The following is a 15,212-nucleotide window of genomic DNA, read 5'->3' on the forward strand; positions in this document are numbered from 1 at the left end:
TTCTGGACAGAGGATTTGCTCTTAAATCCTGCCTCTTGCTCTGCAGTCATTCTCTAAACACTTGCTCTCTGGCCATTTAGTTAACTTTGAAAGCAATGAACTACCTTGTTAATGTAATTCAGGTTTTCTTTGGACTTCAGTGAATACAATAGTAAATGAAGGTCGTTTTAAACCCTTTGAAACTAATTGTTTTGTCTTTTTCAAACATAGGTTACAGCTTTGATAAAACTTAAAGAATGTGAAGATTCCCATCTTGGAGAAGAAGTAGACAGGAACTGGAATGAAGTTGTGACCCAGCAGTATCTCTTTGACAGGCTGGCCCGGGAGGTGCGTGGTCCCTCCCTGGGGTTAGGCGATGCCAAATGGAGCACTTGCACGTAGCTTTGTGTAGCAGTTTTACATCAAAGCATAAATAGGGGGATTGATGCCACAATGATTCTAAAACTACATACTATTTTAAAAAGGTTCTTTTGTCTAAGAGTTTGTAGAGAAACCATTTTTATGTTTAAAATGACTTGAATCACCACGGTGCTACTTAAACCTCATTTCTGTGTGTTTCAGATCGAAGCTCTGAAGTCTGTTACAAAATCAGACCTGGTCACCTGGTTCCAGGCTCACAGAAGCAACAAGAAGAAAGTGCTGAGTGTACACGTGAGTGTCTGGTGCCAACTTCTGAAACACCAAACTCTGATAACCTCAGAGAGCCCAGTAAGGGTGGGGTGGAAAAGCTCCGTAATCTAATGTTTAATGGGGTGGTTATCCACACTACTGTTCAATATTTTCTACATTTCTAATTATTACTGTCATTTCAATTGCATTTAAGCATCTGTATTTGTCAGGGCAGATGAACACTGAATGAGAGCCAAATTTCTTTTTTTAACTTTTTTCCAGGTGGTTGGATATGGAAAACATGAAGGGGACTCAGAGGTTACAGCTGTTGCAGAAGTACAGAATTCATCTGGTGAAATACCTCATCTTATTTTCTTGCCCCCATCATCTTTGATGACTAATGTTACTTCCATCAAGGACATCAAAGCTTACACATCAACTCTGAATGTTCTCCCTTACCATAAAATATTAAAATAAAAATGACGTCTTGCCCTGCAGTGATGTGTAATCCAGGTGCTTTCTGCAACATAAACATTACAAACCTATTCTTATTAAACCAGGGCTGTAGCATTAGTTGGGCTGAAGCTGGCCATTCAGATCCTGAGGAAACTTTCCTCAAGTACATTTCCAGCCAACTCTTCTCATTAATCTCCTACGTTCATTAAGAATAGGCACAGCCCTGACTTCAAGCTGGAGTGAAGGGAGAGTTCCCCACCACCAGAAAGACACCACCTTCTCTCCCCTGTGGCTGGCTGCAGGTGGGGGCTGCGCTTTTTTGTTCAGTGTCTTGTGCGTTGTTCCTGCAGTGCTGTAGCAGCTACTGACTCGTGGTTACAGCTCCTCAAAGAAAGTATTCTGCAGGTCTGCTGGAGGAGTTAGAGTGGGTGGGAGGGGAAAAAAGCCTGAGGCTTCACTCTCACACTGCTTTTTTTTTACTTTTTCTGTATGTACAACAGAGACAAAATTGAGATGAAATCAAATAAAAGCTAGACTTAACTGTGGAAAGAAAAATAGTTTGATTGCTACATCTAGCTACTTCCTCAACCCTTATCTAACTTCAAACAAAAGCACAGAAAAGCAAAGATTCCTCCAGTGCTGGTGAGCTAGTAGAGACACAAGGCTGTATGTAGGTCCTAGAAAAATTCCACTGGATGCTGCAAATTCTGCCCCTTTTACTAGCTCATTAACTACTTTAAAAAGTAGGTTTAGCTACAAGGATTCCAGTGGGGAAAAAAAACCCAACATATTTCACATAAAGCAATTGATTATCACTCAACTGAAAAAACACAGTCTTGCTCCAAAGGTTTATTATGAAATAAATAAAAAGTCCATAAGAGAAGTTTGAAAAATCTATTTTATGAAGCTTTAAGATGCATTGAGTAGAATTATCTATGGTTACATTTTAATCTCAAAATAACAAAGTTATTTTGGGCAAGACACTGAAATGCCAAAAGATTTGATTATCATACAGGTGGAAGATAACATTTATGTAGCATTTTCTAACAAATTGTCCCATCAAAGGAATCCTCATATTTACACATTGCAAACATTAGCTAGATTTAAATGATGTCTTGCATTTTGTTTCTTGTTTTTTAAATATGTAGGACCCAGGAATATTATGCAACTGATACCAATGCCATGGCCTTCACAGTGGTTATACAAAGTGTATATGCTTCCTGGCCCAGACTCTCCCTGCTTTAGAAGCATCAGTCGGGGCTCCCCGAGCCTGCCTTTGCAGCCCACGTACACTGCCAGTGTAGCGGAGTCCAGCACAAGTTACTGCACAGCCAAGACGTTTCGTGTTTCATTAATTGCTTATCTGCATCAGTAAGTCCAGTATCCCTGAGATAGGAACCACTGCAGTTGGAGGGGTCAGGTTCTCCAAACGGTACGTACGTGATAATTGATGACTATCTTGGTATCAGATGTAAACTTTGCTAAGCCAAGGCTTGAATGTTTTCTGGTTTTATAACCCACTTAATGTTTACTGGCAGCAAGTCGTTTCAATAACGGCTCATCATAAACCCAGCACTCTCCATCTTCATGGAATAACTAGAAAAAAAGAGAATAATCAGATGTAAGCTCTTAATGACTCCATTGGAAAGGAACAAATGCTACAGGTTAGAGGGCATTTACACTGTTCAAATAAAGCTCACCCTTGTTTCCCATGAGGTCTCGTTCTCCTTTCTGGCTCTGGCTTCAGCTCTTTGTCTTTCTTCAAGCGCGTGCTTTGCAGCTGTGGCTGCATCAATGTCTCTAATTTTTAAGTTGTAGGTTACATCTTTCCATAAGCTTAAAAAAAAAGAAATTTAGAGTCTGCTTTATAGAAGTAAAGCACTACAGGGTTGTAGAAACATATTACTGCTCTTAGTCATCGATACTTGTTTGAATTAAAGTAGGTCTCACTTTATCAAAAGGGCAGAAAAACCCCAATATATATTAAACCAGAACTGCACTGGATATCGCTCTGGCCAGGAGTGGGGCAGCTGCAGTGAAGCTCTCGGCACCCCCCTGGAGTATTTGGTCTGGAGGAGGATGTGACCGAGAACTACAGGTCTCCTCTTCCCCCTTAAAACCCCAACCTGCTTGTACCTTGGCTCTGTCCTGCAGCGAAGGCTAATGAAGAGCCATTGTCCATGTAGTGAAAGGGTTAAGTGCACCATTAGTCAGACTGCTACTGCAAATGAGTCTTAACTTAAAAAAAAACCAACTTAATTTGCCCATTTAACTAAAGTTCTTACCAGCGAGACTCAAAGTCGTCTTGGTCCTCCAATTTCCTTACCTTCTTCTTAATTGTAGGCATTTTCTTGGTATCTATAAAGACAGCATTTTCCTAGAGAGTGAAATTTAAAAAAAAAAAATCAGTTCTTTATCTAGACTTAAAATTTATATATATATATACACACCCTCACACTCTAGTACACTGGTTGTCAGGAAATGCGTGAAAAACAGTCATTGTTTAGATTCTGTTCTTGCTATAACAATCAGGTTACCTTAAGAACAAATTAACAAAGTCAATTCAGGACTTTTATCCCAAATTCAGCATTCTTGTGATCTTTTGGGCAGCTTCACAGAGTTCCCAACTATTAATGTTTGTTTTTTAAAAAAGCCTGAAGAACTTTAAGCACAGTCTTCCATTTGTGATGGAAAGGAGAAGGGGAAAAAAAAAAAAAAGGGAAATAAGCTGCTTTACCCCTGTTGTGTATTTTGCATACATGACACCATTCCATTCTCCTTCAATCGAGCAGAAGGGTTTCTTGTCGTTAGGAGAACTAAATAGAAAAAAACAGTCATTTTTTGGTTGTATTACAGTAACTGAAAGACCCTAAATGATCAAAACTTATCCTAACTGCTGTACAGTCTGTTTTATATCAGCCCTTCAAATGTCCATCACCAATACACAAAAGATGGAGGTTCTGTTTACAAGAGTTTTGCATGAACCAGTTCAACTGGATAAACCTTAAAAGAAAGTGTTGTCCCAGGGTAAGACAGATCTTGCCCTGGAGCTGTATCTGCAGTTAGAGTTTAGGAAACTAGTTACAGGGTTCCAAAACAGATTTAGAGTGATAAGTTTAAGTTTAAAAAGGTTTCATCAACTCCAAGCTTCTTCCCCAGACTACTGGGAAACACAAACACTAGTTCACAAGTGACATCTATCAATGTGCATCAAGAAGTGATTTAAAACAAAGTGAAGGACCTCGTTTTGCCAGCATCACTTACTGATATTACAGCAGATCTCCAAGCAAAACGAGAATCTCCACTGAATTCTCTGCTCCAGGCATGTGCACAGGGTCTAACCAAAAATCCACCAAACCACAGCTATAAAAGTAAATACGTAAAAGTCTGCAGCAGAGCGTTAATGCTGAAGACATTCTGGATAACTCAGGAGTGAAAATTTGAATTTCTTTTGGTAATCAGCTGAGAAGGTTTAAGAGCAGAATGTGGGATGCAGGCCTATGCAAGTTTCCTCTCACAGACCTTGGCTATAAAATGGCATCCTGTGACAGGTAATCGTGAGCTAAGTTATTGGGTGTAGCTGTTCCAGTATTTTACATTCCTGGCTGTCTTGAAAAAACACTGTCAGCATTTAAGTAGAGAAAAAGGGAGATTAACTGAAGAAACCTGCTTACAAAATTTCAGCTGTAATTCTGTGCTTCTTTCCTCCATAAAATGGTTTTGTGTGGAAGACGATGGAAGCATTATAACCTGTCTTTGAGCAATTAATACTGCATTCTCCACCAAGTTCTATCCATGGCACAGTGAGAATAGACCTGCAATTATAAATATATGTATATATTGATAACCTTTTAACTGATAAATACTAAGCATGAAATATTACATGGCATTACAAATGGAAATACCAAATAGAGCATTTACTTGCCTTCCATAACCATTAGGAAATGTCAAAATATAGTGTTCATCATAATCTAGGCATGTGACACACCCTATCAGAGAAAAATAAAAATAGATTTTAAAAACGTCCAGCAAAACCTCTACAGAACTTCTCATAATGATCTCCTGAATAATTCACTGAAAACAGGTACCGTAAAAGGCAAAGCAAAGAGCTTTATTTAGATGCTGAGAATGCCTGACTTCTAGAGGAGGCAGGGAGAGTTGTGTTTACATGAAAAATTGGGCCCTAAATGATCTCAGCACACAAAGTGTGCAGAAGGAATCGCCAATTCCTAGATACAGAAGCTCAAATTACATGAAATCAAACATTCCTTATGTTTAATAGGATGACTTTAAATAATTTCTGCAAAAATTCTAGTTGCAGAATGTAAATTTATCTTCTATTGTTAAATTTACACACACATACCTTGCCCTATATTATGAACCCCAATAGACATTCCTAAGAATTTTGACTTGGTCCATATGTGAGCATTGAACTGTATCCTCTTGCTAAAACACTCTGCGTAAAATGCTGAAACTGAAGAAAAAGGTATTAAAAATAGCAGCACAAGACATTAATACTATTGTTTCCAAATTAATTCATCAGGAAATATGTCAAAGCGCCTCATACTTGTGTGGCAACAGAATTTGCAATTTGTTTCTTACAAAAACAGTTTACAGAGAAAACTTTCAGTTTTTAAATTTGGAGAGAAAATGTAAATCCAAGATTCAAACCAAGAGCTGATTTTACTGTCCCTCCTACCCAGGTGCCATCTCTATTAGCAAAGTTACTGTCAACTTACTTGGAGGATGATGAGAGACCTGCTCTGCCACAAACGTTACGCTGCTTTTACTGACCCAAGGAACTGGTCCTTCTGAAACTGGCTCCTGCATGATAGTAGAGAGGATTTTCATCACTCACACTGTTTACAAAACACTTAATGCTTCCAAGAGAAGCTGCTTCCATGTTTAAAGGCTTCTAAAAGTGTATTGCAGTGATTTTAACGTATTTATCAGTTTGCTAACTTGACGGGGAATAACTCATTAATCCTGAAACTATGATGCTTTTTCTGAAAAACATGCAGCTTCTGTTCTCTTGATTTTAGGTATAAATGTGTTGGGGGAGATGCCCCCAAATACAACAGTTAAACCGAAAGAGTCATGTATAAATCCAATTACTAAGTAATATTTAAATCCACTTCATTTCTTATTAAGTAATAAGAAATGGGTGGCAGAAATCATTTTAATTTTTGCTTCTGATAAAGTCCGATAGGCATATTAACGATCAGATTATATGTCTGATATATCATAAAACTACATTATAAAACAACATTCGTTTCTTGGGGCGTATCATGAAAAGTGTAAATTGTCATTAGAAGCAATGGAAGCACAAATACAATATTGTCTTTATATCAGCAAACAGCATTCCAAACATTCACCTCAGAAACAAGAGAAAGATTTGCACAAACTAATGGGGTAGGGAGAAGCAAATTAAATGGGAAAAAGATACATGTTTTATATCTAAACAATCATGTGTTTAGATATACTAAATGAGGCTACATGAAGTATCTCGCAACACTTCCCACATCATTGTTTGCAACTTCCCAAGGTGAGAAGCCTAAATGGGGTGGTAAGAAAAACCCCCAAACCAACAACAAACCACCCCACACCAGGATGCACTGCAAGTGCTAGAGCTTTTCTCTAGAATCAGCGGGACACCATATTGACAATGGTTCACGTGCATAAGCCAAATTAATCCTTGAGTCTCACTAAAACTTGGGCAAACAAGAGAAGAGCTCATACACTGGTAGGTGAGTTCAGATTATGGCAGTGGCACTACTGTTACTGTGTCCTTCACTTCACCAGACATACTCCAGTAAAAGTACAAAAGGAAAGAGTAGTCGCCAGACACTGATGTACAATTAAAATATTATCCAAGCTCAGAATCCAAACTTCAGAAGTCTACAAAAAGGTTTTATAAGGACAATTAAATATACTGGAGAAACTTCACTGCTTTCTGGATTGTAAGTGAGGAAAAGAAACCCCACTGTTAAAAACACAAGGGTTTAGAGAAATTATTTTTTTTAAAAAAAACCCAGAACTTTGGAAAGAAAGGAATTCATACTCAGTGCTATGAAACAGTTCAGGGAAAAAAGATAGCATTTTCAATGTGTCAAATAGTTCTTAAAAAAACTAATGGCTCAAATTTTATTATGCAATATATTTTAAACTTCTGTCCAAAGAAAAGAGGGAAGGAGGGGGGCAAATTGGTTAAGAAATTGCCATAGTTTGTTGGTTTTGCTACTTAAGCATAGCATAAGCCATTTCGGTCAGTAAATTAATAAGGCTTTGGGAATTACTTGCATGCATTATAGGCACCAAAAAAAACATACCACAGGAAACTAACCATATCATCTTCACCTTCAGTGCCTGGTAATACCCAATGACATCGGAAGATCTCGCCCAAAATAGGATTGTAAGGCTTTTTAGCAACTGACCCTTTTCTTCCTGCATGAAAAGCTGAGAGGTACCATTTAACCACTTGAACCATTCGTTCCTTTGGATCCTTCTGGTCACTAATGCTACATGGGCCAAAAGAGAGAAAAGGACAGGTAAAATGAAATACAAGCAAGTACCTCAAATACAGGAAAGCTTTTTGGATGTCTGGTTGTTTTACAACTAGAAGTTTGACTACTTGGGCTGTTTTCCAAGTTTAGATCCAAACCCAAGCAATAGTCTTCAAAACTACCAACTTACTTTTGGCAGCCCACAGGGCTGTAAACAATATCAGACCCAGATAATGCTCTACTTCAAAAGTCAGATACCTAACAAACAAGTCCGGATGTGCAAAAAAGTCAGCATACATTTCCAACAGTGATCTTCTTTCCAGGATAAAAGTTGGAAGAACCACCTGGGTGAAGAAAAACAACTCTTGCAGATCAAGATACTTTAAACACCCTGCACAAGAGCATTCTACACACTAACTGTAAATAGCATACAAAGCACACAAGACTTCATGTGCCTGTAAGCTGATTGTGTTCTCAAACTTACCAGTGAGTTCTGACATATGCAGGTCAGTTGGCATCTTCCATAAAATCAAAGATTTAAAAAAAACCATCTCGTCTTACATATATTCTAGTCCCACTTAGAGCGCATTCAACTACATGGCTGAGCTTATCAAAAGCTGTTCTTAATTACAGTAACACTCATTATTTAATTTCACCTGTATGTACACTATTTTCAGTTGTAGTTAAAATCTCATTCTATGTAGTCACACCATCTTATGTGCCTCTTCATGAAGACGGTTAACCTCTTCCCTACTACTTTTCTTCCCCAACAGCATTTGCAGGTTCCATTCTTGTGGATCTGCTGTTTGCTTCAGTGTGGTATAGACCACTGCTGAAAGCAGCGCTGATTGCTGCTGTTGACTTTAAAGCAATGCACACAAGATGCATGCTCATGATGCTTCTTGGCAGCTTAACTTGAGATCAGTAATTTTCAACTATTCCTGAAGTTCCCAAAACAGACATTTGGATCAATTCCTATTCAGAACTGCCAGAAACCTTCTGTAGCTGGCCTGTGAGCTGCTGGCTATTTTACAGAAAAGTTTTAAGTTTATATTTTTATTGTCTATTGTGAGTTCCAGACTGGACAGTTGAAGTCATCCACTTACAGAAACTAAGGATAGGATTGATCTCTCCTACTTTTTTCCAATCTAGAATTACTTGTTTAAATTTAACCAAGCTGCCTAGAAAGATCAACACCTTCAGAATGCTTTTCCTTCAGCCTTCAGACAGACACCAACATGAATCACATTCTCTGTACTTGCCAGATCTACCTGTAGCATTTTAAAATACACAAGCAACTTACTCAAGATCCCAGTAAGTAAAGCATTCCACCATATGCTTAACTCCCCCTTTTATTTTATTTATGTCTTATTGAATGTCACCATACACTGGGATCTTGTAGATCTTTGTTGTAGGAAGCTAAAGACAGGAGAAACATTAATACTGCATATAGCCTTCCTCTTATCCCAGCTTAACAGGCACTCCAAGGATCAGGTTCAAAGTGAACAAACAGCTACTTTCCATAGCAAACTATTTTCCCAAACAGATTTTAGCAGTTGGATGGATGTATTCTGTATTCATTTTTCCCCTCCCAGTAATAACTTCAATTAAAAAAAAATACCATGCTAAAGAGATTATAGTGTAACCAGCTCTTAGAACAAATATACAGTTAAATTATTACTCTAACATTGAACTGATTTACACAGAATTGAGGGTTTACTCCCTCTCCCTTCCCCAGGAATAATCAGCAAGTTTACCTTTGTCAGATCCATTCCTAATCTCACTTGTGACAATAGATGCATAATAACACTCTTATGTTCTTCCACTGATTCTCCTTCCCCGTCATCATCTCGATCATCGGGAGGATCGAAGAGATCTAAAATGACCAAATTGCTTTTGTTTTTCTCTAACCTTCGAAGACAGACTGTATTTAATTAGCATATATATTAGCTGTCAAAAAGGTTCTTATTTATATAACATTTTAAAATCCTACAATTCAACTGTCTCCTTTTAGTAAAGAAAACCATTTTCTCTACGTATCCTGTCATATACATATGATCATACATATTTTGACACAGTTTACACACAGATTAACAATCAAGAGCTCCTTAGTGTAAGTTCACACAGTCCGCAGTCCACTTACCAGCATCATTTGTCCCATTAGACATGGAAGAATTGAGGGACTCCGTGGTATCTGGACGTTTCAGACTACTTCCCGTGCTGCTCCGAGTCAGGACTGCAGCAGACCCTGAAGAACTGAAGACGACTAATAAATTCTCACACTTCACAATGAACTAACTCAGACCAAATTATTATCATTTGATACACACAGACAAGGAGCTTACTGATAGACATTAAAATACACGCTGCATGTTAATTCACAGAAAACTTAAAATGGACTGTAGCTGAACAAATGGGAAAGCCTGCAGCCTAAGATAACAACACCTGAAGGCAGAAAACAGCTGACTAACTCCTCTTTGAAATGTGCAGCATCTCTTAGAATTAATTTTCTGATTCATAAAAAAGAAGAGTAAATAGAGATTTTGGAGAAAGGCAGTCAACTTCAAAAAATGTCTTTTAGTAAATGCGAGAGGGAATTGGCTGTTTACCAAAGGCTGCCACAAACACATATGAAATACACCACGGTCTCAGACTGTCTCTGAGCTGGTAGCTTCCCAAGTTTGGTTTATGTTAAGAGTTTTGCCAACATAAATACCTGATGGAATGGGAAGGAGCAGAGGAGGAAACTGCATCCCTCACAGATGACTGTGCTGGGGGAGGGAGTAATCTTACTCTGTTAAACAGAGCAGGTTTTCTGCCCCCCTGCCCTATTTTTTTTTTTTTTTTTTCAATCCAATGTGGCTTATTCAGCTTAACTAACTTCTACAAGCAGACAAGCCACACCCTTGTAGATAAAATTGCATTCATCACAGAATCGTCTAGGTTGGAAAACACCTTGAAGATCATCCAGTCCAACCATCAACCCAACTTTGACGGTTCCCAACTACACCATATCCCTAAGTGCTATGTCGACCCTAGTCTTAAACACCTCCAGGGATGGGGACTCCACCACCTCCCTGGGCAGCCCATTCCAACAGCTAACAACACTTTCTGGAAAGAAATACTTCCTAGTATCTAGTCTAAACCTTCCGTGGCGCAACTTGAGGCCATTACCTCTTGTTCTAACGCTCATTGCTTGGTTAAAGAGACTCATCCCCAGCTCTCTGCAACCTCCTCTCAGGAAGTTGTAGAGGGCGATGAGGTCTCCCCTCAGCCTCCTCTTCTCCAGACTAAACAATCCCAGTTCCTTCAGCCGTTCCTCATACGACATGTGCTCCAGACCCTTCAACAGCTTTGTTGCCCTTCTCTGGACATGCTCGAGTCATTCAATGGCCTTCTTGTAGTGAGGGGCCGAAAACTGAACCCAGTCATCGAGGGGCGGCCTTACCAGTGCCGAGTACAGGGGTAAGATCACTTCCCTGTCCCTGCTGGCCACACTATTTCTGATACAAGCCAGGATGCCATTGGCCTTCTTGGCCACCTGGGCACACTGCTGGCTCATGTCCAGCCGGCTGTCAATCAACCCCCCCAGGTCCCTCTCTGACTGGCAGCTCTCCAGCCACTCCTCCCCAAGCCTGTAGCGCTGCTGGGGGTTGTTGTGGCCCAAGTGCAGCACCCGGCATTTGGCCTTATTGAAACTCCTCCAGCTGGCCTCAGACCATCGCTCCAGCCTGTCGAGATGTCTCTGCAGAGCCTCCCTACCCTCGAGCAGACCAACACTCCCACCCAACGGGGTGTCATCTGCAAACTTACTCGATCCCCTTGTCTAGATCATCAGTAAAGATGTTAAACAGGAGTGGCCCCAAAACCGAGCCCTGGGGGACACCACTCATGACCGGCCGCCAGCTGGATTTAACTCCGTTCACCACAACTCTTTGGGCCCGGCCATCCAGCCAGTTTTTTACCCAGCGAAGCGTGTGCCCATCCAAGCCGCGAGCAGCCAGTTTCGCCAGGAGAATGCTGTGGGAAACGGCACAGCATACTTTCAGCTACTTACTCCATACATCGCTTTGGGGAAGAACTGCTCTGATAGAATTCATCAGCGTCATAGAACTCATCCTCACTGCTTGAGTAAGAAAAATCTGGGACTGTATTTGGAGACAGGTTGACATGGCTTGGAGAGGTAAGACTGCTGCTAGGTGCTGATTGCCCACTTCCTATGGAGTATTAAAAATTATAGACTTAATAAAAAACAAGTTCTTTCAAAATCCACCAGTTCTAACTTATTGAATAGGATTGTTCAAATCAATAAAGACTAATGTGATCTCAGAAGGTATGATATCTTACAAAATTAGAAGCAATAATTAGTCAGGTTCATATCAAGTTTCATTTAACTGATAACAAAAGAAAGCTCAAGGAAAATCAAGAACACAGAACAATAATAAAGTATAAGGACACGTTTTCTGCAAAGTTGTTGATTAAAAGGAAAACAACAATACTGAAAATTTGTATATATTCATAGTATGATTTATGTTGGAAGGGATTTCTAGAAGTCATCCGGTCTACACCCCACTCAAGGCCCAGACAACTTCAAAATTAATTAGACCAGTTTGTTCAACATCACATCTAGTCAGGTTTTAAATATCTCTCAAGATGATTCCATAATCTTTCTGGGGAACCTATTCCAAAGTTTGAACCACCTCATTATAAAACCAAAACATTTTCTAACACCTACTTGGAATTTCCTTTCTTACAACTTGTGCTGATTGCCTCATCCTTGTGCTGTGCATGTCTGACAGAAGCCCAGTTCTATCTTCTTTATACCCTCCCAATAGTTGGCAGAAGACAGCAGTAATATCCCACCTTAGCTTGATCTTCCTAAGGCTGAACAAACCCAGTTCTGTCAGCCTCTAAGTATGTCATGGGCCTCAGCTTCCTAATCTTGGTGGTCCATGTCTTTGTACTGTGGAACCCAAAACTATATGTAGTACTCAAGATGTGGTCTCACAGATCCCAAGTAGAGAGGAACAATCACTTCTCTTAAGCTGTTCTTTACACTCTCACTAATCTAGTCAGGTATGCATCACCAGAAGGGCACACTGCTGACTCCACTTGTTGCTCACCAGGACCCCTGGCTCCTCTTCTGCCAAGCTGGAGTTAACCCCATGCAACAGAGCAGGCTGAGGTCTACACCCATCACAGCACGGTGGAGGACTTTGCATTTGCCTTCATGAGGTTTCTGTCAGTCCCCTTCCCCAGCCAATCACAGCCTCTCTGAACAGCAGCCCTGTCCTATCCATTGTTCTCCCCCATTTGGCAAGGTCCACGTCTAGGTTATTTGAGATGTTAAGCAGCATTGAACCCAGTATCAACCCCTGAGTAACACCAGTAGTAACCTGGTTGCCATTTGGACCTCATACAGCTGATCGCAAGCCTCAGCCCTGGCAGTCCAGCTAGTTTTCACTCAACTTGTATTCTACTTATCTAAAACATCTTTTTCCAATTTAGCTACAAATGTATTTGTGACAAAATCTAATTAATACAGTTTCTAAATTGGATTACGTGAATCCTGTCTCACCACTAACTCGCTGTTTTTCAAGAGAGTCACAGCAATAAAGACAAAGCAGGTTAACACTGACATAGACCTTTTGTGGAAGCCTAAGTCACAACAGAGGATATTAAGCAAACTAACGTATTTACACAAACTACAATCATCAGAAACTAACTAGAAGGGGAGATGCATAGAGTGAGCCTAAAAACTGGAACTTTCTGGCAGGATAAAAAGCCAGCAGTGGTATCCTTCATTTTTCAGATTGAGGTAAATACTGTTCAAGGCATGTATTAGTGTTCTGGGAAGGAAGGGTAGTCATAAAGTAACAACAAATCATTTACACACAAGCTTAGAAAAAAACTTGGGAGGGAACTGAGAGAGTTTAAGCATGATTGGAAAATATAATGAATACAACTGATCAGGAAGCAACAGTCAACATAAATAATATGAAATATGTTAACTATGTGGCTATCATTTTTTAAAAAACTTAAAAATATTATAGGAATTGTAAACAGATTGTAAACAGCAACTTCATATATATTATAGCAACTTTTGCTTCAAAGCATCTATTGTAGTTTTAAAAAGCCCAACGAATGCTATTATTTAAGGAGGAGAGGAGGGAATCGATGATTTAAAAAACCCAAAGGTCACACACAACCTATTAACTGCAAAGTTCTTGTGCTGATTACTGCAAGATTACACTGATGGAGATAAGAAAGAAAGCTGGTAATACTTCTATGTATTATTATGTATAGATGGTGGGGAGAAAGAGCAGAATAACTGATTTTGACACAACACTGAAATATATGCTGATTAAAAGCAAGATGTAGGCCAATACAACGCTGTCTTAACAGCTAATTACGTTAGGTTACAGACACTATATAGTCAGGTTTTGTTTCTTGTACTTCAGTAAGACAGTTACACAGAACTGTACCTGTACTATTTGGTGTTGGAGTCTGATTTCCAAGCGATGCTACTACAGGTCCCACTGGCAAAGATGAGGGTCGCTGCTCCGACTTGCACAACTGAGCAGGTTCTAGGGGATATTTTGATACATTAAACCCAAAATTCACATCTAAATGAGAATTATACTTTTGTTGGGAAGGAGATTCCACATTATTTCACCCCACCAAAAATGAAATCCTTTTCTATAAAAGCCATTCAGAGAGAAACACATGTTTCCGTCATTGTTATCTAGCTCTTTTTTATTATTAAGCAAAGATGGCATTTTTAAAAATTGCAGCTATTTAGCTAGAAAGCATTTATCTTTTCTGAAAATTATAGCTTCATTTATATTAAGAAAGCATATTAGAAATGTAAGCTAGTACTTAGAGCAAGTAAAATATATCAGCGTATCCAGAGAACTAGAGGCAGATTTACCTGAGGGCTAAGGAAGCTCCACGCCTCCCGCCTCTTTCCCTTCCTTTGCACCACTGTGGTGAGCATGCACCACTAAGTGCAGCATGCACCTGTATTGCATATATAACACAGAAGCTAGCCACCATTATGCAGCCCCTCCATCTAGTTTGCAGTTGCATCCTGCTCTGCTTCTGAATATTTCTACTGAGGTTCTTTCCGTACGCCGTACCTGGAGGTATAACTGCTTGGGAAGGCATCGTGCTGATCACTGACTGTTCCAAAGGACTGGGCTGATAGACTGCGTCAACAGGGTTTATAGTGCTCTGAGACAAAAGAAACAATAGCACATTTTTTCTCAATTAAAAAAAATAATAAATAAAGCATAGATAGCAAGAACATTGTGAGCAGAAGAAATGCCCAAATGCAAGATAGCAAATTCCTGAGAGAGGAAGTGAAACACAAATTGACAGTTGAGGACATGAGAAATACTTTCGAAGTGGTAATACTTCAATTCTTTACATGGATTTTACACTAAACTGAATTTGCTACAGATTTGAGTCCTATAAAGAATTCTTATTTCAAGTTCTAGCTTCTGGTACTCCTTCCAATGTCCATTAATAAATATTGCATGCAAAGAGAGGAAAGTTAGATGCAAATTATCTGGCAAAAATTAGGATAGGTAATCTGTATTTTTAAAACCCATTTTTCAAAAATTATTTTGTCCAAACCATACT

General features: G+C 39.4%; 2 protein-coding genes across 10 annotated transcripts in view; one reads left to right on the plus strand and one right to left on the minus strand.

Moving 5' to 3' along the window:
* The window catches only part of NRDC (nardilysin convertase), a 29,444-nt gene extending 28,338 nt beyond the window's left edge, over positions 1-1,106 (plus strand). The window contains exons 29-31 of the mRNA XM_074832047.1: positions 211-327; positions 562-651; positions 892-1,106. Coding sequence (XP_074688148.1) covers positions 211-327; positions 562-651; positions 892-1,086 — 402 coding nt within the window. The 3' untranslated portion in view covers positions 1,087-1,106. The remainder of the gene's footprint in view (positions 1-210; positions 328-561; positions 652-891) is intronic.
* Positions 1,107-1,945: 839 nt separating this feature from the next.
* OSBPL9 (oxysterol binding protein like 9) overlaps positions 1,946-15,212 on the minus strand; it is a 66,413-nt gene continuing 53,146 nt past the window's right edge. For all 9 annotated transcript variants that reach the window (XM_074832057.1, XM_074832055.1, XM_074832056.1 and 6 more), the window contains 15 exons: positions 14,708-14,801; positions 14,054-14,155; positions 11,626-11,785; positions 9,712-9,824; positions 9,326-9,444; positions 7,827-7,912; positions 7,409-7,583; positions 5,805-5,889; positions 5,429-5,539; positions 4,991-5,054; positions 4,740-4,880; positions 3,803-3,881; positions 3,351-3,442; positions 2,766-2,901; positions 1,946-2,661 (listed from right to left, as the gene is read on the minus strand). In XM_074832057.1, coding sequence (XP_074688158.1) covers positions 2,587-2,661; positions 2,766-2,901; positions 3,351-3,442; positions 3,803-3,881; positions 4,740-4,880; positions 4,991-5,054; positions 5,429-5,539; positions 5,805-5,889; positions 7,409-7,583; positions 7,827-7,912; positions 9,326-9,444; positions 9,712-9,824; positions 11,626-11,785; positions 14,054-14,155; positions 14,708-14,801 — 1,632 coding nt within the window. In that variant the 3' untranslated portion in view covers positions 1,946-2,586. The remainder of the gene's footprint in view (positions 2,662-2,765; positions 2,902-3,350; positions 3,443-3,802; positions 3,882-4,739; positions 4,881-4,990; positions 5,055-5,428; positions 5,540-5,804; positions 5,890-7,408; positions 7,584-7,826; positions 7,913-9,325; positions 9,445-9,711; positions 9,825-11,625; positions 11,786-14,053; positions 14,156-14,707; positions 14,802-15,212) is intronic.

The sequence above is a fragment of the Strix aluco genome, chromosome 8 (assembly GCF_031877795.1).
Source record: "Strix aluco isolate bStrAlu1 chromosome 8, bStrAlu1.hap1, whole genome shotgun sequence".
Classification (NCBI taxonomy): Eukaryota; Metazoa; Chordata; class Aves; order Strigiformes; family Strigidae; genus Strix; species Strix aluco.